A 21857-nucleotide genomic window follows, 5' to 3' on the forward strand; every position below is an offset into this window, starting at 1 on the left:
CGTGACTATATTCATATTAGATCATCATCAGCATCATTAAGAACAATGCGAATAATACATTTCATGTTAAAAATATATTTTGGACTCTCTGTTCTGTTTATTCACGATTTTTGAAGCGTATAGCAAAACATAAATACACGAAATAACTACTAGAAAAATATACAAAAAAAAAAAAAAAAAAAAATAGAAGAGAGTTCAATCAACTTCCTGTTGGCAAAATACGGAAAATTAGCATTCGCAGGATTTTATAGGTAATTTTTGTTTCTTTTGCATAAAAATTCAATCTCTATTGATTTATGTCTTAATAAGGAGACGATTGCGTGCTCCAGGCGTAAACTAGGCGACAACTTTTAAGCCATTGAACAGAAAACATACTCATAAATTTCTCGAAACCAAAAAACCCCCAAAAAAAAGAAGGCAGAAAGAAAAACGCCAAGTCAACCGGACATTATTCAAATTTCTCCAACACACTTTGGCAACATCATAGCTTTGGGGTTGGGGGTAAGGGGGGAGGCCATCATAAACCGCCTGGACAACAGCGACATGGACAGGTTCTTGGACATGTAACGGCGTTTAGATTGGCAAATTTAAAAGCCATAAGCGATGCCCCACGAATTGCTGTTGCTGTTTAGCAAGGCCATTGGAATCAATCTAGGATTAAGTGCCTCATGGCATAGCGTCACAACAATTGTCCGGGCTGTTGACTCCACTCCTCGCCAATGTAACTTCACCTTCATTCAATTGTTGGTCGTAATAATAAAGTGATTGCATTGTGGTTACCAATATAATGGTATCATAATGGCATAAACATTAAAACAAATTGATATCAATTTACCAACAATATATGCACAATTGTAACCTGGTCGGGGCCGTGTTTGGCCAGGGCAATTGAACTCCCTAGCCAGAAGCCATTGTGAGCCATATACATACATGCATACTTATGTATGTATGGTCGAAACATATTCTCTACCTCCCCCTCCTTCTTCGCTTTGCCTGTCTTTTTCGAATTCTGATTCTATTTCGATGGCCAATAACAGTATAGACCAGTTCCAGTTCCGAGTTGAAGTTGAAGCTGAAAGCGCCGTTTGATGCTCTAATTTATACAGCATACTGATGAGTTGACCGCTGCACAAGTGGCCATTGCCACTGCCACTGCGAATTGTGTTCCCTCTCTCTCTCTCTCTCTCTCTCTCTCTTGCTCTTTCTCAGTCTCTTGGTCGATCTATCGGTTATGTTATCCCAAGCCAAAAAGGCCGCATGATCATGAATAGAAGAAAAAAAAAAAAAAGTGGCTAAGCCGGTGGAGTATTCCTACTCACCACTCACTCAGCGAAACCCCCAGGAAGCTTAAATTGTATTTATTTCAAACTGAGAATTCTAGTCAAAAGAATGTGTCTCTTCAAAATGATCAAGAGAAAACACAAATCTTAAAAATTTAAAGTTAAGTTAGTTCATAGTATTAAACTTTGGTTTGTTTTTAAGACCTAAAAAGATGGTCAGATTGTTAAGATCTGAAAATCTATCAAAATATAATATTATTTATTTATTTTTATTTTGTTAATTATAAATTATTGTATTTAATATTTTATTATAAATAATTTTTAGCAAAATATTTCACTCATTATTGAAAACTTGTTGGACTTTAGTTCAAAAAGTCTAAAAAGTATAAGAATTTTATATAAAATTTTAACGATATTTACTTTTATTTAATTTGATGAAAAAAATTTTGCTGCAATATTTTTGTTCAAGTAATGTTTTATTTTTATTTAAATAGAATAATTTTTGGTAATTTTTTTTTTTTTTTCATTACACAGAAGTTAAAGTAGTTTATAATAAAGTTGAAATAGAATTTTTAGAAAGTTACTTAAAATATTTAAATGATTGGCAAAAATAAATATTATAAATGTTAGATGATGCAAAATAGATTTTAATTTAATTCTAACAATGTCGAGTCAAATCAAATATAAATGTTAAAATTTTTAAGTCGTTTGTTAATTTAAATCGTTGAAAGCAAAGTGTGGAAAATTTAAAATTATGTTTCTCCAATATCTTGAATGAGAAAATAATTCTTAAAACAAACTTACAGCATTTTTATTTCAACTTTTATTAAGTTTTAATTGGTTATTAGCTTGAAAATTTTGAATTAAGAATTGTTTTCTATTAAGGACTTACGATTATATTAATGTCTTTCCATTCTTTTGATTTCATACTTTTTTAAAATATCATATAATATCTTAACTGTTAAATAACCTAAAAAAGTTCTCTATTTAAACATAGAAAGTTATAAAAAACTTTTGTAATCTTACTATAAAATACCAAAATATGTATGAATGTCTATCTGTCACTCAAGCATACGAGCACCCTAGCGCCCTCACCAGTCAACGGCCAACTCCGGCCTTATGGAGAAACGTTTATATGCATAACTCGACTATTTTTTGTCCGATTTTTATTAAATTTAATATTTTGCTGGATATTAGTATCAAATTTAAGTGTGCCAAATTTGATTGCATTAGGTAGAAAAATACTGGAGATAATCGAGTTTTTTCAAATTACATGGGCGAAAAGGGGCGTGGCAAAACCTTTTTACATACGTAATGTGCGCATTTACTAAGCAAATATACACACCAGATAAGATAAAAGCTTTTTTTTAAATTGCGAGAGCGGAAAGGGTCGTGGCGAAAATTTGAAATAAACTTGATCACTTTACATACTACACGAGTCTACATACCAAATTTGGTAGCTCTAGCTTTTACAGTCTCCGAGATCTAGGTGTTTATACGGACAGACAGACAAGGCTAGATCACTCGGCTGTTGATCCTGATCAAGAATGTATATACTTTATGAGGTCAGAGAAGCTTCCTTCTGCCTGTTACATACATTTTGGCGACTTTAATGTAACATTTCACCCTATGGGTGATTGTCAAATCAATGTTAGAAGTTAAAGTAAGTCGTTAGACAAGAAGAAGAAACAATTGGCTTATTCCCTAATCTGCATTAGATTTCATTAAATATATTTGATTTTAAAAATATCCCTTATTCTGTTCCATATTCTTGAAAAACAATGTAGTTTTGTGATCTTACATTTCTTATTCTTAAACATTAAGTGGTAAAGTTGTAAAAATTATACTTAATGAAATACCGCCTGAGGCTGGTAATTGGGAAAACCCATCAAATTAAGTTTAGTAAGTACTAAAATCAACAAGCCTCTATGGTTATGTATTAAAATATAAACTGCAGTAGCAGATGAGCCATAAATATGATTTTAAGTGCCCATCAATAGGCCACAATTGAGTAGTTAAAGTGCGACTATTAAGTATCAATTTAAGAACGATTTTCTCTTCACGGTCTGCATCTTAATCATTGAGCCAGTGCAGTACTTAGTTGTTTTTTTAAGTGTAGAGAAGAATACCACCTGACTAGTTGGCAAGAATGGAAATATTTGTAGTGGTTAGCGTTTAATTGAAATGCATTTGGCTTGTTTGCTGTCAATCAGAGACCAAGAAGTGAAGGAGTTCAAGACCGGATTCCTGATAGTGGCTCAAAATGTGGAGCCTGGATGCATGATGCACGCGACGACCCTATGGAGACATTATGGATGTTGGAGTCATCATCAGAGTGTCGCTGGTTGTTACACGCAGTTCACCCATTATGGGTAAAATGCTTCCTGCTGTGCGCTCCTCTCTGCTGCTTCTCCAATCACTGATAATGATCTAATAATTAAGTGACTGCCCTGGTTCTGGCTACACTCCTAACCGTTATTTGAGCACATTTTCATGTTTATTGCCGGCAATTGATAATAAGTATGCGACCGCCAAAACGAAAAACCGTACACAAAATGCATTTTTCAATCGTTATTTATGAATACAATTGCGAGTTTGTTTAGCCATAGCATGAACACGTATCAATATAACTAGCTCCTGCTGGCGGCAGCCTGGATGGCCAACTACATGAACTGGTTTCGTCTGCAAGAAACAAACAGACAGACGGACAGACAGACAGACTGACTGACGGGCAGACAGAAATACAAACGCAACTTCGGGCTACATCTTCTTACCTGAACCTGGGACGTGTGCCAAAAAAAAAAGTTTGCATAAGTTTTTTTCCTCTTCTTCTCCTGGACCAAGTTGCCTCCTTTTTACAGTTAAAGATTTATGGATCATGTTGAGGAAAATGGCAAACAGATACGTGGATAATTCTGCGAGTGTGTGTGTGTGTATGCAACTAGAACAAGATAAGGTCTTTGCCAGGGGCAGGCAGTTAGAGTCATACCCAAACCGAGACACACACACAGAGAGAGATAGAGATAGATATTCTGATCTGCATTTTACATCGATTTAGATTCCAAATTCAAACCAAAACGTAACCGTTACAAACACATGAAAACTAATTCGACTAATCATATAAAGTCCCCCCACCCTCCCCAACCTAAGATCAAACATTTCTAAACCTCTCTCAGTCATAAAAAATACAACCGAAAACAACAAAATGTGAAGGAGAGGGGAGAGAGCAGTATCTAGTATCTGATGTTGCCCAAGAACTGTATTTGGTTCGATAATGTATGTGAAACTTTCTAAATAAATAAAAAAAGCGAAAAAAAACCCAAACCAAAACTGTAAATGCAGCCAAAGCTAATAGTAAATAGTTATATGCATTTGAAGTGGCGTCGCCAACTAAAGCATAATTATTGCCTTACCCAAGATTGGCCATACAGATTCAACAGTTTTCCAGAGAGGTTTTCATTCGAGATGCGAGATGCGAGACCGAGACGAAGCACGTTCGCAACTTCAACTGCAACTCCAACTCCTCCATCGTCGTCGCCATCGTCATCCCCAAGATCCGCAGCAGTTAGAGCCAAGTTAGATAGAGCCAAAAGACGACAAGTGCGTTTCTACTTGCCTGCAACTTGCCATGTGCTTAACTGTTTTTAATTGAAACCAGTTTGTGGTAATTGTTTTTCTTTTTTCTATAATTTTTTTTCATTTTATTTATTTTCCCCCTGTCTTTTTACTTATCCCAACTCACCATGACACAGGCGGCCTTCTGCAGGCTCCGAAAATATATAATCCAATGAATAATTCTAAACCCAAGTCAATAGTCTCCGAGACCTTATCACAGTCGCACGTGTGAGAAGAACTAATCAAGTGAATTCTATTTTCCAAAATGAAACTACAAAGTGTCCTCCCACTTTGTGGTCTCTTCTTTCTGTCTGGACTCCAGCAAGTCGTCTCAACAACTCCCTTAATATCAGATGACCACAGCGTGAGTTCGCCTGTGAATAGTGTAAAGTTAAGTTTAATCCAATTGATTAATCTGTTTGCATATAGAATCGCGGTTTCTCAAATGACGAAGAGAATCTCTGCTCAGCATATTGTCACAAGTCCGTGAAATTCATACTGGCCTATACACTGGAGTTGAAGGAAAAGATCAAAGCCCTCGAACAGACTCATTCAGAGGGGGAGAATGGTCAATTAACTAAAGCAGTTGAGAGCTTACAAACTAAAATTGAACAACAGAACATACACATAGCTAGTATTGACGATTTCATTACAAATACAATTAGCAGTCTGAGAACTGAAAATGAAAATATACAGAAAGTAAATGATGAAAAATCAATGGAGGCGAAAGCAAAATATGAAAATGAGATAACAGATTTGAATAGAGAGTTGAAAGAATTGACAGAAAATTTAGATGAGGTTCAACGAGAAGCAGCAAAGAATATGGAGGAAAGGACTGCTGAAGAAAACACTTTGAGAAATAATATTGAACAAATCCTGGCAGATAACAAAGAAGAGAGAGAGGAAGCCAGCAATAGGCAAATTCAAATAGAAAGCAAACTAAACGATGAAATAGAGAACTTAAAGGAGAAATTAGCAAACCAAAAAGCAAATCTAGATGAAGCGATCATAGAACTTGCCCTAAAGAAGAAGGAATTGGAAGAATATCATTCTAAAGAAAAGGATTCAGGCGATGAACTTAAGGAATGTAAGTCTGATATTATATCATTAAAGGAAAAGTTGGAAAAATCTCAAAGTCAGTTGACTGATTCGAAGAAGGAATTGGAAGAATATCTGCTCAAAGAAAAGGATTCAGGAGATGAACTAAACGAATGTAAGTCTGATATTTTTTCATTAAAGAAAAAGTTGGTTGATTCCAAAAAGGAATTGGAAGAATATCTGCTCAAAGGAAAGGATTCAGGAGATGAACTAAACGAATGTAAGTCTGATGTTTTATCTTTGAAGAAAAAGTTGGAAAAATCTCAAAGTGAGTTGACTGACTCAAATCATTTAGTTGAAAGACATTCTCAACAACTAAATCAAACTGAGATAAATCTAATCAAGTGCCAGGAAAAATCTTCAAAAACTGGATGCAAGGGTCTTCCATCGGGAATCCATACAGTTGAAATTCCGGGACTCAAAACGATTGCTCCTCTCTGCAACGGAGATATAGATGGTGGCGGATGGATAGTCATCCATAAACGATTTGACGGCAGCGTTGTCTTTCAGAGATCTTGGTTTGAGTATCGGAATGGTTTCGGTAACAAGGAGGGCGAGTTCTTCATTGGACTTGAGAACTTGCATCGCATTACAAATTCCCAAATCTATGAATTGTACGTGCAGCTAGGATATTTCAATGGAACTTTCCTCTTTGCCAGATATGATAACTTTAGGATTGGTAATGAGGCAACCAAATACAAGTTGGAGTCGTTGGGAGAGTTCAAAGGGACAGCTAGGAATGCCATGAGCAGGGATGTGAATCAAGCATTTTCCACTTTTGATCATGACAACGATCAATGGAAATACGGCAATTGTGCTACACGTGATGGTGCCTGGTGGCACAAGGATTGTAGCTGGATGTAAGTATCCAATTGAAAATGTCCTTAAGGAAAGCAAGAATTTACCTGTTTGTTTGTATCTTCATTAGCCGCCTCAATGGAAAACATTTCAAGAGTGAAGTCGACGATTGCACAAGTATGAGCTGGGGCAATTGCAATTGTCTCAAATCTGTCCAGATGCTCATTCGACCGAAATAATTTTTTGATTCTATCCAAAAAAATCCAACGGAAGTCCTTCCAAAATGGATTAATGGATAATTTACCACCTTTTCCACTCGAAACTATTTTCAAAAATATAAGAATTGAATCCATTGGATACTTTTTTTTGTTCAACTTTGTGATTAAAATAGTTGTTTGACTTGGGCTTGGTATGAAGCTTTTGGCGAGGCGACTTAACGACTTTCTTATATATCATTAACATAATTATGATCGAAAAGTCCTTATACGAGAAATCGTGTTAGTTTGGTTAGCGGGGTCTGCTTAGTGATCTTTCTGAAGCAAGTCCAGGGCATAAAGATCTTAAGAAGTCAAAGCATATATGTATTTCGGGACTTTAAAGGGAAATTCCACAGATCCGTCTAGAAAATCGTTATGTTGGCAGTCCTAAATTGCCTGAAAATACTATCCGAGGATTCACTTTGAAGGATTTTTGGTTGTTATTTGGTTCCTTAAACTGGTCTAATGCTTATGCAATGCCAACAAATACCTTTAAAAGTGTTCTTTGGTCTATTATTATAATAGACAAATAGCGAAGACTAGTGGCAACCTTAAGGTAATTTTCTTATTCATTTATTTATTAGTCTTGAGCAACCGATAAAAGATAGTGAGACAAAGAATTAGCTTAAAACAGGAGTGTTAGCCTTGAGCTAACAAGTAGCTAAGACTAGATTCCGAACCAGTGATATTTATTTATTTCTACAATGGACCAGCTGTGGCATGACTTATAGCCAAAGAGGTCAAGGATGGCCTTTAGGCTGAATAATATTTACGAGATTATTACTTTTCGACCGAAATGGCAATAAGTTGAATGGAATAAGCAAAACACCTAACGAAAAGTGGGCGAATGAAGAAGAAATTATTCGTTAGGTTTCCTTTTTCTTCATCAAATCCATGCAGACCTTTTAATCATCCCATCAACTGAGCGACTTAATATTGGATTATAATCTAAAATCCATCTTCAGTGAACAAATATAATATATTAATACACATCTCAAATAAAAATCTAAACTAACGCCTCTTATCATTTGATGTTTAATATCTTATTTGTGTTGTCTCAGCTTCGGACAGCTTCTACAACGAATTTGAGCTTTAAGAATTGAGTCAATGCTATGGAGCAATCGGTGTTGGTTGTCTGTCCAAAGGATGCAGACGTTAGCCTACGTCTGGAGCTGTTGACGGCCAAGTTCTCGAGGGACAACGTACTGGACCCTCTGAGCATCCAGTCCAGCATTTTGAGTTTTTTGGTATATTAGCTTATTGTTTTTTGAACATGTTTTTTTCTAATTTAATCTTCTGTGTATCGTGATGCCCAAATATGTGGCATGGCAGTCGGAATTGTTTCATTGTTGAATGTTAGTGCAGGTTAATCTATTGAGGGCAAATGTGATTCGAATTGATTTGGTGGTATTTATAGAGATGCACCATCGTTTGGTCCATGCATGGAAGTCGTGTAGATATGATTGAAGGGCTCCCGTCGCATTTTGTGGGTCGTATGCACTGGAGAGAATAGCCGTGTCATCAGCATAAGTAGCAATAATCATGCCAACTTGGTAGGAGTACGCTACCTTGTGGAACACCTGCGCTTCTCTAATAACCACTATATGATGAACCACCCTGTGTACTTGTTCAGGCGTACCATGCTGACTTCTGAAGTCAAATTGGTAATTCGGGATGGCTTCATGGCTAATTGGCCGGTAGAAACCAATTTCGTCCTCTTATCATAAAATGAATGTCTAATTTTATTAAAATGATCTGAATTATGAAAAAACTAAACACAAATAGTATTACATACTAAAATGTAGAAATATCTAGCAAGAAATGAATCATTAATCCACTTGAAACCAAAAATTTATATACATCTATGTAACATACAAATATTGCATTATAAGATAATAGAGATACTTAGATTGAAGAAGAACACTATTAAAATATAAGAAAAAGTCTGTGAAGAAGATCTATTAAATCTAGGCCGATATTAAAAGTAAGCTTAAAGAATCACAATCAAAAGGTTTAATTACATTCAAACCCTCACTAAATTTAGCCTAAACTAAACTAAAAAGAAAAGTAAATGGTTTCTTAGATTTACCTAATTCCAAAGTAAGTTGAATTATGGTCTACATTTAATTTGAAATGGTGTCGGATTGATTGCCCTTTAATACAGACGCTAAGTTTTCCCTCTGTGTAGTTGCCGTAAGTTCCACTTGAAGTGTCGCTTTTGGGAAAGTTTATTTTTGTTTCTGTTATCTTTCCTCACCTTGTTCTAGTTTAATTTTCACTCTGCATTCCGCACTCGAGTGTGACTAAAATGGGTAAATTGTTATAAATTAACCAAGACAAAATGACAAATGATGCTTCTTTGCGATTAGCTAGAGGTTGAGGTTCTTATTAAATTGAGAGCGGAGACAATCGAACGGTAGAAGTTGCCGCTTCACTTGGCGTATACTTGATATGCGATATCAAGTACATGTGTATCTCAGGCTATCCCAAATTATCTCTGTCTTACTGTCAGTCTGTCTGATGTGTGTGTGTTTGTGTTAATTAGTCTTGAAGATTTTCTTATACAATTTGTCAAAACAAACTTATACTTTCGAGATATAAGAGCGTGTAAAGCCCGTATAGAAATGGAAAGAAAAACTAGTTTCAGATCGTCTCTGCTTTGCAATTGCAGCCGAGACTTTAAAAACTTTTTATTTGGCCAAAGCCAAGCTTCAGTCGCTCCAGCGACGGCGACCTTGATAGACGTGTCTAGCGGTCTATTCCCCCCCTGCAAGTGGAAACGAAAAAAGAAAGAAGAAAATTAAAGAAAAAGAAATTAACAAACCAACAAAAAAAAGTCTTTAAAGAGTCGCGCGCGTCGCATTCGAATTCGTCTTTGGTCGTGGTCGTGTTAGTTAAAGCTTTCTATTAAAAAAACTATAACAAAAACAAAAAAAACATGTGGCCAATTGTTGTTGTTGATGTTGCATTTCATGTGTGTCTGTCTTGTTGCAAATGTTTCAAAAATGTGGCATAAAAAATAAAACGAATAAGCGAATGAATGCCTTCAATGTTGTTGTGAATCGTGAAAATGAATAGAAAATTTCAAAATTTATAAAAGTGAAAAATAATCCTTAAGAAGACAACACCATCCAAAAACGGAAAACTTCATTTCTCTACAAGGTGTTAATTAATTCATCTAATTTTTCCAACCTGACGCTGTGAGTAAGAGTTTCAAGTTGAAGTTGAAATTGAGTTTGTTGTTTTGCCCTTTATTTTGGTTTTTTTTTTTTCTGTGTGCCTAGTGAGAGAGGGGTAAAGACTTATCAGAGCATTAACTTGCCCATGCCCCGAACACTGCTCTAGTTTAGGTCACTAAGCACTAGCCAAAAATAGAGAAGAAAACTTAAGATTTTCTACTATTTTTGGGAAGGAGAAAGTAATTTGCCAAAGATATACAAAAAAAAAAAAAAAAAGTAAATTGAAATCTCTGTCCAAGCGGCAGGCAAACGCCGGCCATTGCCCAGTCAGAGTCGTCTCCTTTCTTCCTCATCTACTTTATCTTTGCGTTCAGTGCTCTGTCGTAATTTGGTTTTAACAACTATCTGGAAACCGTTGGCCAGCCCTACAAGTTGGCTAAAAGCATAAGCATAAGTACATATTAAAGCACATTAAGGCGGCGAGCAAATGATGCGCTCCTCTGGCCACACAATGGACGTGAACAAACAGCAACAACAACAGCAACAACAACGAAAAAATTAACTCAAAAAATGTATATAAAGAGGGAATAAATTTGAAATTTGTTATTATGTGAGGTTGGCGTGTTCTAAGTGTTAAAAGTACGCCGAGTGTGACGTCGACTGGCTGCACCTCGCTGTTTGGTTGCTACACTCTGCACTCGGAAGTGAAGCCCACATCACATCACATCCCATCCCATCGTATCACATCCCATCCCATGCTAGAGCCAACTTCAATTCCACCAATTCTACCGACCAGCTTCAGACAATGGAGCAGAACTAACTCTAGAATCTGCGTGTGCATGTGAATATGCTCGGGTTACAATGCGTTGTAGTTGGTGTTGTAGTTGCTGTTGTTGCTGTTGTTGCTGTTGTTGTTGTGGTGCAAATATATACCCTAACTGGCGAACAAAGAATTCATCCAATTAAAAACAATATGTGAGTGCAATGATTCAGCTTATTAGAAGTTAAAAGAGATCATTGGAAATGGTCTTAGAATATAGGAGAGATTTGGTATAGGAACTGGTCCTAATGAGGATCTTAACATATTTCCAAAGACCTAAAGATATAAGAAAAGATCCGTATCCGTTATAATCATTATAATAATCAGGTATTATTGAGAAATATAAGGTTTAAACTATATTAGAAGCTTTAATGAAAAATCTTTAAAAAATTCTGGTTTGTTTTCGTTTAAATTTCTTTCAGTTTGGTTTAATATTAAAGAAAAACATAAGCTGGAAAATAAATATGTTTTTAGATATTTAAATTTAGAGTAAAAGCAAACATGAATTGGAATAAAATATTATCAAATTTCTGAGGATAATAAATGAAGATTACTTACTACAAAATTGTGTTTACAAAAAATTTTATTTTGAATAACTAACTTTAAACTTTAAAGTTTCTTACTTACTGACAATAACTTTCGATTCGAATTTAGTTAGTATTTCTAATTTTTGAAATCTTTTTGGAAAATTTCCTCATCACAAATTTCTTTATTATCACCAAATATGATGAATTTTATGCCTAAATTGAATGTTAACTTAATTTGACTTTATGAAAATGTTTTTTTATTTGTAATGGTCCACGATATTTATGTGAATTTGCAGTTTATTATTAAAACAGTTCAAAACCTTTAGTTTAAAAATATAATGTTCATTAATTATCTTGTGTTTTTTCAAACCATTAGGAAATTTGTTTATATTTGTATAAACATAATTTTATACTTTCTTTTTGGAATCTATTATGAAACTTATTTTAAACAAATTTTTAACGTGTCAATATATTTAGAATTTCCCATGAAAAGTTTTCATGTTCAGTCGGAATAAAATAAAATTTTTTTTTAATTTTAAATGTAAAATTTTTACATTATATTTGTTTTTATATAAAAATTTAACTAAACTGGAGACTAAACAATAACTTAGATGGATTTGCTTACATTATAAATATCTGATTCTTACTCATGTATTGCCAATTTAGACCAAGAATATTTTATACATTATTAATAGAAACTTGGAATTTTTGTTGCTTTATCTTTATATAGTTTAACTCATTTATCATTCAATCAATAGTCAATTTCACGAAACATGGAAATACAGTTATCTGTTGGCTTTTGTATGGGCATTAGAATAAATTTTCAGTTTTGAAAGTGGCTAAAGCAAACTGTGTGATTTTCCATTAGTTATTTGGATAGATAAAGTGATTTTTATAAATGATGACTTAGAGTATCTGTTGTTTGGCCAATAGAATAAGCCAACAAGCACCAGGCAGAGTCTCGTGCTCCGCTCCCCTCCCCCACTGATCGCACCACCTGCGTTTTGGCTTTATGGATAGATAAATTTATGCATAGACTAAGAACAATGTGCAGCACACGCTCTTTCTCGTGTTGCCCAATAATTAATGGATGTATGGAATATGGATGGAAAAAACACACATACAGACACACACAGACATAGAGGAATCATCATAATATATGCAGTCGGACGAGTTCAATTACCTGTTAATTGAGTTTAGCTGAGTGCACAAGAGTCAAGAGTTCTGTGCAGAATTGAAGTTAGACTTAGGACCACAGTCAGCAAAAGAAAATGGGGGGTTCTTCTTGGGGTTTTTTTTTTTTTTTTTGGTTTGTTGTTCTCTGTTTTCCATTTTGTGTTGGCAGATTTTCCCAGCATCATCAAAATCGCATCACCTTGTGCATGATTCGAAGATATTGCTAAAACCAGGTCATTATAGCCATTAAATAAGTTTCGTTTCGAAAATGCATGAGCCAAGAGATTGAAAAGCAACAAAACACAAAAAACTGAAGCCATAAACAAATCAACAAAATAATATTGTTATATTTAAATGCCATAACTGTACAGCAGGTTGACTGATAGATCTGTAAGCGAGTGACAGAGATAGAGATAATAGCGAGATAGCGAGACTCACTGACTGGTCAATCAAAAAAGGTGAAAAAAAAAAATCAAGCCCAAGCCAACGTAAATTTTACTTTCAAATTAGGCCGCAACTGTTGCTTTTTATCGCTTTCTTCAACATTCAGTCATTCTCCTCTCTGCACATTATGATTGTTTCTTTGGGGGGCTTTGGTTTTTTTTGGCCTTTGTTGTTCTTCTTTTGAATGGCCAGAACTACTAGATAGAAACAGTTAGGAGTCCCCAATAATTTTTGTTATTTTGTGTGTTGATTTTTTGTTTTCTTCTTTAGTTTTTTTTTTTTGTGTGTGAAATATTTATGTAAATTGCCTTGTGAGCAGCTGCTAAAGTGCAACTGATTAGCGGTATAAACGGGGATGGATAGAGAAAGACCCAAGTGCAGCGCATTTGTAACGGTATCCAACACACACACACACACACATACACCTTGACACGCAGCAAAATATTTCCCACTGCGACGCACTTGCTCCAGTGCTGGAGTGGAATAAAGTGGATTGCAGTAGTCCCACCTTGTCTATACTTATTTAAACATTTGCGGGGCAGACAGAACAAGTTTTAATTGCAACATTTGTTTAAATGTTGTCCGTTAGTTAACGACACTCGGCACACCAGCAGCACCAGCAACAGCAACAACAAGCAGGAGGTGGGACACAAGATGGTGCGACTAGGTGGACTGGGTAGTTGCTCCATTTAGCAAGCCAAAACTATTTTTGCCTCATTACGACTCAAAAGAAGACAGAGAGATAGAGAGAGAGAGAGAGGGAGAGGTGGAAGAATGTGAAGCCAGTTTTGGACTTTTGCTTTAATTAATTGACAACAAATCTCAACTCTTTCTCCACACTTTTTTCTTGGTCTTTTTCAAAGGTGTTGGAGTTGGAGAAGCTATGTGGCTTTTAAGATGTGTCACAAATCCTTATCATTACTCCTGTTATTATGGCTACTACACAATGCCAGGCCAGGTGGAGGATCACCCACCCAAAAAGTACTAAATGACAATATATTGGCTGCAAATTTACTGTTAGAGGATCTACAGGCACAACCATCGAATAGTCAGCTAATCAATCTGACAAGACATCACGATGGTGATCTCTTCCATACGACTGGTAAGTAAGAAAAGACTTTTTGGGTGGGTAGGGGGGTCATAGCAAATGGAGTTGTGTCCACTGGACCCAGACGCCGCGGCGTTGACAACAACTTATTAGCCGCCCCACTCCAATAGCCAAATGCGTGTGTGGATGTGGATGCTGGAGAATGTTGTGAAGGCTTAAGTCAATCCATCTTGATCACTCTTTTCTCCTTGTTGTAGGCATTGCCAGTATTTGCAATGCGGACACCTGCATTGGCCTATCCAGTGGAACGGCGGCTCTAGTGCGTCAAGTCAACGGTAAGAGATTAAATGCTCATAAGTAGTTTTTTGTTTTTTTCTTTCTTCTTTTTTCAACAACCATTTTCTCCTCTCTGCTGTAGATGGACTAGGTCAAGCCTCCGCCTCGCTGTCATCACAAGGCGGTCATCGCCTGAAACTTCAACAGAAATTGGTAGCTGGAGCAAGAGTGGTGGGATCTAGTGAATTAGGTACGACTAGCGGGGATTTGGATACAGGCTCATGCTCATGTCGCTGTCTACCGTATTTACCGGCCTATCGGGAGGATTTGGGCATTTGTGTGGACGACATACACGGTAGGTTTTACCCCCACGGAAGTGATGAATAAATAATTAACCAACAGGCAAACAAATGGTATGTGTTTGTGTTTCTCTCTCTCTCTCTCTCTCTGAGTGTGTGTGTGTGGTGCTCCATTTTGTGGCATGTTTTGGAACCCGATACCCACCACCTGGGAGCCATTCCCATCTATTGTTTTGTCATATACAATGAAACGAGTAGATTGCCCAACTCCTCATAAGTAAAAAGAAAAAAAAAATAAAAAGAAATGCTGTAATAACAGGCACAAAAATTGTGACTGTGCACAGTGAGAGAATAAGAGAGAGGGGAGAATGAAAACGAAATGTGACGCCATTGAGAGGGCCAACTAGAGAGGAAGGGGAAAACTATGTGTTATTATTATTATATCGAACAAATCGTTTTCTTTTGATGAAAGGAAACTTTCGCCGCAAGAAAGTAAAAACACTAAACAGATAGACAGACAGACAAACAGACAGACGGACGGACAGCCTCCAGCTTATCAATAATGTGTGTGTGTCTTTTTCAGAGTGTTCACTATCGCCCTTTGTCAGTGGCTCATCGTCGGAGAAAATTCCATTTGTATTTTTGCCATTGCGTGGACAGATAATATATCCCAGTCGTGAGATTAGTTTTCCCAGTAAGTTGAACGAAATAAAGTCCCCTTGCCAGGTGATCTTTAACATTACCCTACCCCTTAATCCTCTTTAGATATACATACTCCTGTGTGTGCTGTGACGGGAGCTCAATATCTTGGTTCGAATGGCTGGTCAGATTTAAGGAATCCCATCGACACGGATTATCCGTTTCGCATGTTTCGCGATGAGGGAAGAAGTTTCCTTCAGTGGCTCGGCGAGGCGGAATTGCGTCAGAAGATGCAAGGTCGTTTGATAGTGGTGCACTTGGTGTGTCGAGATATGACCATTACCTTGAATGCCACCAAGAAGGCATTGATTGGTGAGCAATTGATGTCTCCCCGAAATGTTCATTCCCCCTGTGTGGCCTTTCGAGTCAATGGCAGTCCAGTGAAATATGTTCACAGTGAGTAACATTCAACAACCAATGGAAAGGCCATAGCAATTGCATCTCTCTCGCTCTCCCGCTGTTTAGATGTACCCGAGGTGTTCTTTCAGCCAGCCAACTCCACACGTTTGGCCTCCACTTCTGATGGCATGACCATGCGCGAGTATGTGGTCATTGGGATTTGTAGTTTACTTCTAGGACTCATCTATGTGGCCTCAGTTTTCCTCTATCTGTTTATGAAGAAGCGCAAGAGTCGTCGTCACAATTCACGAAACTCCCTTGACAATTTGCCCAATGAGATTAATTATCCTAAGAACGATCAAGTGACCTATGGAGCTCCTTTTAGTCGTGTGGGCAGCATTTACTCGGCTCACAGTCTGGGCATGGGAGGGAACGAGGCATCCGCTGGGCGCCCCTCAATGAACGGATTAAAAGACGATTTGGGCATTGTCAAGAATAATCCTCTACTCCAGCATTTCCCCCAATTGGGAGATAGGGAACAGAATTCTGGATTTGCCAGCGACATATCTAATTCGAATTCCGAATGTGAAATGGAGGAGAAGATCAAGGTGAATATTATAAAAATTTTATTTGGGTTGAAGTTCGATTTGATTTCCATTTAGACTTCTGTTCTGGTTCATCCACAGTTAAATAAGTCACCCAAACCGGGTGCTATTGGCATGGAGAATCCGTCTTTGGAGGCCGATGATTTTCTGCAGGAGAACGAGTGCTTGCCTACGGAAAATGTGGCCGTAATTGAAGATCTAATGAGTGAGGAAAAAATGGAAAATCTAAGGGCCATGGTCAGTGGAAATGTGAGAAAGAAACTATACTTTAATCCAGCCTACTTTGAGCCACATCTGTTAGCGGTAAGATGAGGAATAATAGAAAAGGGGGAACCTCTTTTAACAATGGTATATCTAATTCGTTTTTAGGAGCCTCCCCAAGCGGCCATAGAGTTTTTGCAAAAAATTCGGGAGGTCATTGCCATTGCCAAATATAAAATGGCTGCCAAACGCTATCAACCATCGCTGAATATCATACACGAAGAGGTTCCAGTGGACGATAACAAGAGCAGCTCTGCTAGAACGATATACAATGTGCCGCTGCAGGAAAATCTATCTGCCAAGGAGGGTATGGGAGATAAACGGAATAGTATTGAACAATGGCTACAAAGTGTACCCAATTCGGATCAAAAGGGCATGGATCGACCCACATTGATGCAAGCTAAGAAGGGTAGTGTTTCGCCTCCTAAAGGTTCGGTGCGGAAAGAGATTTCAGCTCCCAAAGAACGTCCACCACCGCCACCACAGCAACCCATGCAGAAACCCAAGCCAGAAGAGCCGCCTCCTTCGCCTCCTTCTCTTGCCCCTATTGCAGAGTCTGTTAAATCGAAATCTCCAATTTCTTCAATTGCCAAGACTTCTTATGATACTTATTCGGCTTACTCGGCTGCTGCAAATGTCTATGGATTCGCTGAGACTGGCGGAGAGATTTACAATAACCCAAAATTCATGTTGGGTGATTCACCAGCCGCCTCACTGCGTAGTTGCTCTAGCCGTTCCAAGAGTTTGCGCAAGCGTAGTGAAGTCCTGGATCAATTTGCTGCCGCCAATTCCACTCCTACTTCACTCAACTCCTTCGATCGTCAACACTATAACATGCTAAGGAATATGAAACCCTCGGATATAATTTACGATTCTCTAAAGCGCGAATTCTCCGCTCATATACCAACACCCGACTATGACAGCACTATGGAGAAGAAGATCAAGGATATCTATAGCAGCACTCAGAGCAGTATTCCCTCGGTTCCGACGCCGGACTACAGTTCGTTGAGTCGCAAATCGCTAAAGCAGTTTCAACCCGACTCACCGATCTATAGACGCAAGTCACCGCAGTATTTGATAGTCGACTACGAAACGGATAGTCTGGAACGTTTGGAGCCTAGCAAACGCAAGAGTTCACACTCTTCGAGTTCCCCATCGTCCGATGTGAGCTCTCAGTTAAGTCCTAGCCTCAGTACAGCTCTACCGCTTGAAGAAGAGATGGAAATAAGCCATACGGTCTATGATAGGAAAGATGGGGGTCCCATTAAGAAGCGTCATCATTCACATCATCCACATCCTCATCAGCAACATGGTAGGCAAAAGGAGGCTGCAGCTCGAATCAAATATGACACGCCCTTTCGGGGCAGCATGACCATTGAGGTGGAGCATGAACCTCCCTCGGATTTGGAGCGTACCGATAGCGATCAATTTGAACCAGACACCTTGGATCGTAAGCCCAAGAAGCAGAGCTTTTGCGACATCTCAGCCTGGCACCAGCAACAGGAACGTCAGCAACAGCAGATTGCTCCAGAGTCGGATTTTAATCAGATCAATTCATTGCCCGATTTGAGTCGCCAACAGGAGGTGTCCAACAAGCCTCGCACAGCCTCTTTTATACTGAGATCCAGCAATTCTTTTCGCAATCTACGTGAGATCTACGAATCGCCCCTGGCCATCCAAGACACGAATTGCAAATGCGAAAGACGAGAGTCGATGAGTGAGATAGAGGGACGTCTTCTTACCCTAGAAGCCAAGCACTCGAGACGTCAACGGGGAATGCAGAGTTCACCCACTTTGTCCATTGTCGATGTGGCTAAAGTGAATAAGACAACGATAACGATATCATCGCCCAAGCAGCAGCCGCAGCAACAGCTTCAACAGCAGCAGCAACAAGTGAGAAAATCTCCGCCCAATCAGCATTATTGCCCGCCTTTGGTGCAAAGTAAACGACCTTTACCACCGCCGCCCCCACCTGCCGCAACAGAGACTCAAACACAAGAGGAGGATACATTCAGCATGCACAGTGAGGTCACTGAGATCACAGGCGTCTCGGAGTTTGAGAACTCTTGCAACAACACACTCTCCAGTGTTATATCAGCCACCACAGAGGAGAGGAAACACACAAAAGAGGCGGATTATGATAGCACCTTGTACAACAAGAAGATTAACAGCCTGCGTAATGACTACAGTCTGACCAAGTATCTCAATCGTCGCAAGTCATCGAGGGAGGGAGACAGTGTGAACGAGAATGAGAAGAAGGAGAAGACCAAACCGGAGATGGAAATTAATAATGCAAAGAACCTTAAAGAAGTTGATCTCAATCAATTTGATGCGTTGTCCATTAGCTCCCGTTCGAATCGGAGTAGCAGTCATCTCTCAGAGCGTACCAAGGAGATGTATCGTAATGCTGGAGTGCCTGTTGGCATTGCCTATCCCCAGCGTGCGGCAGCCAATTCCACAAACAATACCAACTCTAGCAATGTTGTCCAAACGGTCTACCGATGTGAGATTGAACCATCCCAGTTGACCAACGGCATGCAGATAGCTATAGGACTAAAGGATCGAGCCAAAAAGGCCAAGGACTTAAAGAATGCTTGGCGTAAATTTGTCACCATGGCAGCGAACAAATTCAGTCCCAGTCAGAGTCCGGCTCCCACATATGGGAGCAGTAAGCACTCGTCTGGTTTCTTGGAATCTCTCGAACGCGATGAGGGCATTGCCTCGATCATTGAAGATGCCGCAAATCAGTCAACTGGGGTGTGCCTTGGCTTAGGTGGCAATCCTCCTGGCAGCCAGACTTACTATGAACAGCGTTTCGGTCAATTAGATAGCGGCTATATGAGCACTGATTCGAATGAGTTGTACAAACGGCAGGTATATGATCGCTATAATTTCAAGATGCAGACAGGACGTGGCCACCAGGTCATTCGAGTGGATACCATTGAGGACACTGAGGAGGAGAATGATAATCGCTTCGAGGATCTGGAGCATATGGAACAGAGTCATAGCAGGGCCATTACAGCGCCCAATGAGGATCTTAACCTAAGTGATGCTGACTCGGATAAGACGCTAACCCGCTCACACTCTCAGACCGATTCCCATGAGCGCAATGTAAGAGGCAGTACCACCACCATGTCATCGTCCTACTCCTCATCCGAGGAGGACCATGGCCATGGCCACGGCCGCAGCAGCACTTGCTGCGGCTCCTCCGAAACCGATGAGGAGGAGGAGGAGACCAATACCGAAGACATGTGGGAATCGGGTGCCGAGAGCATCGAGACCCATTCAGTACTCTACAAGATGATTAGAAAGAGTTAGTTTAAGGCATTTTCTGTGCAATATTTAGAAGATGAAAGACTTTCCATGGACTTAGACTAAGTTTACTTTAGAAGCAATCAGTGCAATAATTTTGTTTGTTTATATAATCATGATGCTTGCCAAACCACAAAAGGTGCAATTTATATATCATACTATATAATTAATTTTAGTATTTAACATTTAGTTTAAGTTATACATCCAATCCAAAATCCAAGTGCAATCAATATCAATATTCATCCAAAATCAGATTATATATCGTATGCGAATTGTGATAACATAATGTCAGCAAGTCTCTTGGGCCGGAAATGTGCAATCTTAGTGTTAATTTAGATGTCGCAATGTAAATTTTAATGACTAGATAGCTCTAAGTTTATTTTAACATAATGTGTAAAATATAAGTTAAGCATTAATAACAATAAAAACAAATAATTAACAATCCATTAGGGAAATATTTTTTATTCTGTCAGAGAGATTACAGTGCATCTTACTGTGTACTGTGAAAGAAATTTAATATAATACATTCAATATAAGAATGTTATATAGCCATAAAAGCTAATTTATGTGTTCTAGACCCGATATTTTAGGTCTTTCGAGTGACACCTTAGTTTCTACAGACATGAAAACTACATTATGTGTCCTAGACCCGCTATCTTGGCATTAAAATCCCACTAAATTTGATAGTTTTATCCATATTCATTAGTCTCGACTTGAAACTGGACATCATTTAAACACATTTTGATCATAACTATTAAACTAGTTCAACTACTTATTACACAAGTATAAGTACATATGTATGTGGAAAATTTCTTCTAATGCCAAATTAAGTAGTGACAATTTGACAACCACTTAAACTTTAAGAAATAGAATACTCCGCAAAGTATGCACTTAAAAGTTGCTAAGAGGAAAGCCACGAAGTATGCTCCGTTATTTTAATTTCTATTCACAGCTAACAGAGCTCTGTTAGACTAGATACCCTAGACTTAAAGGTTGTTTTGGAGGTAGCCTGAAAACCTAATCTTAAAGTTCCATTTGGAACTTGAGATCATCCTGAGATAATGAGAACCTCTTTCGTTTGAAGGCAAACAATAAATAATTGAAAGCTTTCATCAAATTTGATTAACATTATCATTATCAAAGAAGTAAAAACTGATATAAAGATCAGCTAGAGAAGTCGTATCTAGGGAACCATTTTACCCCGGCATAGAAGTCATTCATGATGAGAAAATAAGCTAATTTTTGACATAAACGAATCAAGGGCCACTTGAAGTATGCAGATTTGAGGGGCAAATTTTGCCCAATTTTATAGTACCTAAATCTGCCTAAGATCAGAAAATTTATAAAACACTTGGCGGAATTAAAATTTTTTTATACAAGAAGAATGTTGTATGCATTATATAAATAAGACGGAAATACTTTTCAAGCCCTTACAGAATGGGATCTGATCCTGATGATTTTTGTCCTAGTCTAGCATTCAAATTCTAAGCTAGGACAAAAATTATAAAAAGATAAGCCATTTTAGGTGTACCAAATCAAACGATATTTTGCTTGAATCGGATCGTAAAATTTTCTTTGAGAAATTGAATTCTTCAATTTTTAGTCGCTAATTGCTTAACCATTTACGTAGTATCAAGTATCTACCTATAAAATTTGTTGTACGTTTCGTTTGTTCTATATATTTTATTTAAATTTTAGTACTAGAATCTTTGAGGTTTTTGTTGATGTTTAATGATGATGAAAGAGTTTGAAATCATTAACCAAAACGTTCTACCGGTATCCCCTTTGATGTGACTCCCCCCTAGAAATAAATCTTCTATGGGA

The 21857-nt window shown here is 37.9% G+C and overlaps 2 protein-coding genes across 2 annotated transcripts; both read left to right on the forward strand.

Annotated features, from left to right (window-relative positions):
• The first annotated feature begins 5160 nt into the window (after window positions 1-5160).
• Window positions 5161-6857, forward strand: LOC137575725 (angiopoietin-1-like). Its single transcript, XM_068288359.1, has 3 exons — window positions 5161-5259; window positions 5325-6213; window positions 6289-6857. The coding sequence occupies exons 1-3, from the start codon at window positions 5161-5163 to the stop codon at window positions 6855-6857; spliced, it is 1557 nt and encodes a 518-aa protein (XP_068144460.1).
• Window positions 6858-14133: 7276 nt separating this feature from the next.
• Window positions 14134-20229, forward strand: sha (shavenoid; the record flags this gene model as incomplete). The annotated part of the gene is made up of 9 exons (XM_068288360.1): window positions 14134-14296; window positions 14500-14577; window positions 14661-14873; window positions 15401-15511; window positions 15583-15912; window positions 15982-16463; window positions 16518-16763; window positions 16830-18583; window positions 18620-20229. Coding segments are annotated over 9 exons (4797 nt in total), but the record flags the coding sequence as incomplete, so codon positions are not given.
• Between the last annotated feature and the right edge of the window lie 1628 nt (window positions 20230-21857).

This window comes from Drosophila tropicalis, unplaced genomic scaffold (genome assembly GCF_018151085.1).
Source record: "Drosophila tropicalis isolate 14030-0801.00 unplaced genomic scaffold, ASM1815108v1 contig_593, whole genome shotgun sequence".
NCBI classification, from domain to species: Eukaryota; Metazoa; Arthropoda; class Insecta; order Diptera; family Drosophilidae; genus Drosophila; species Drosophila tropicalis.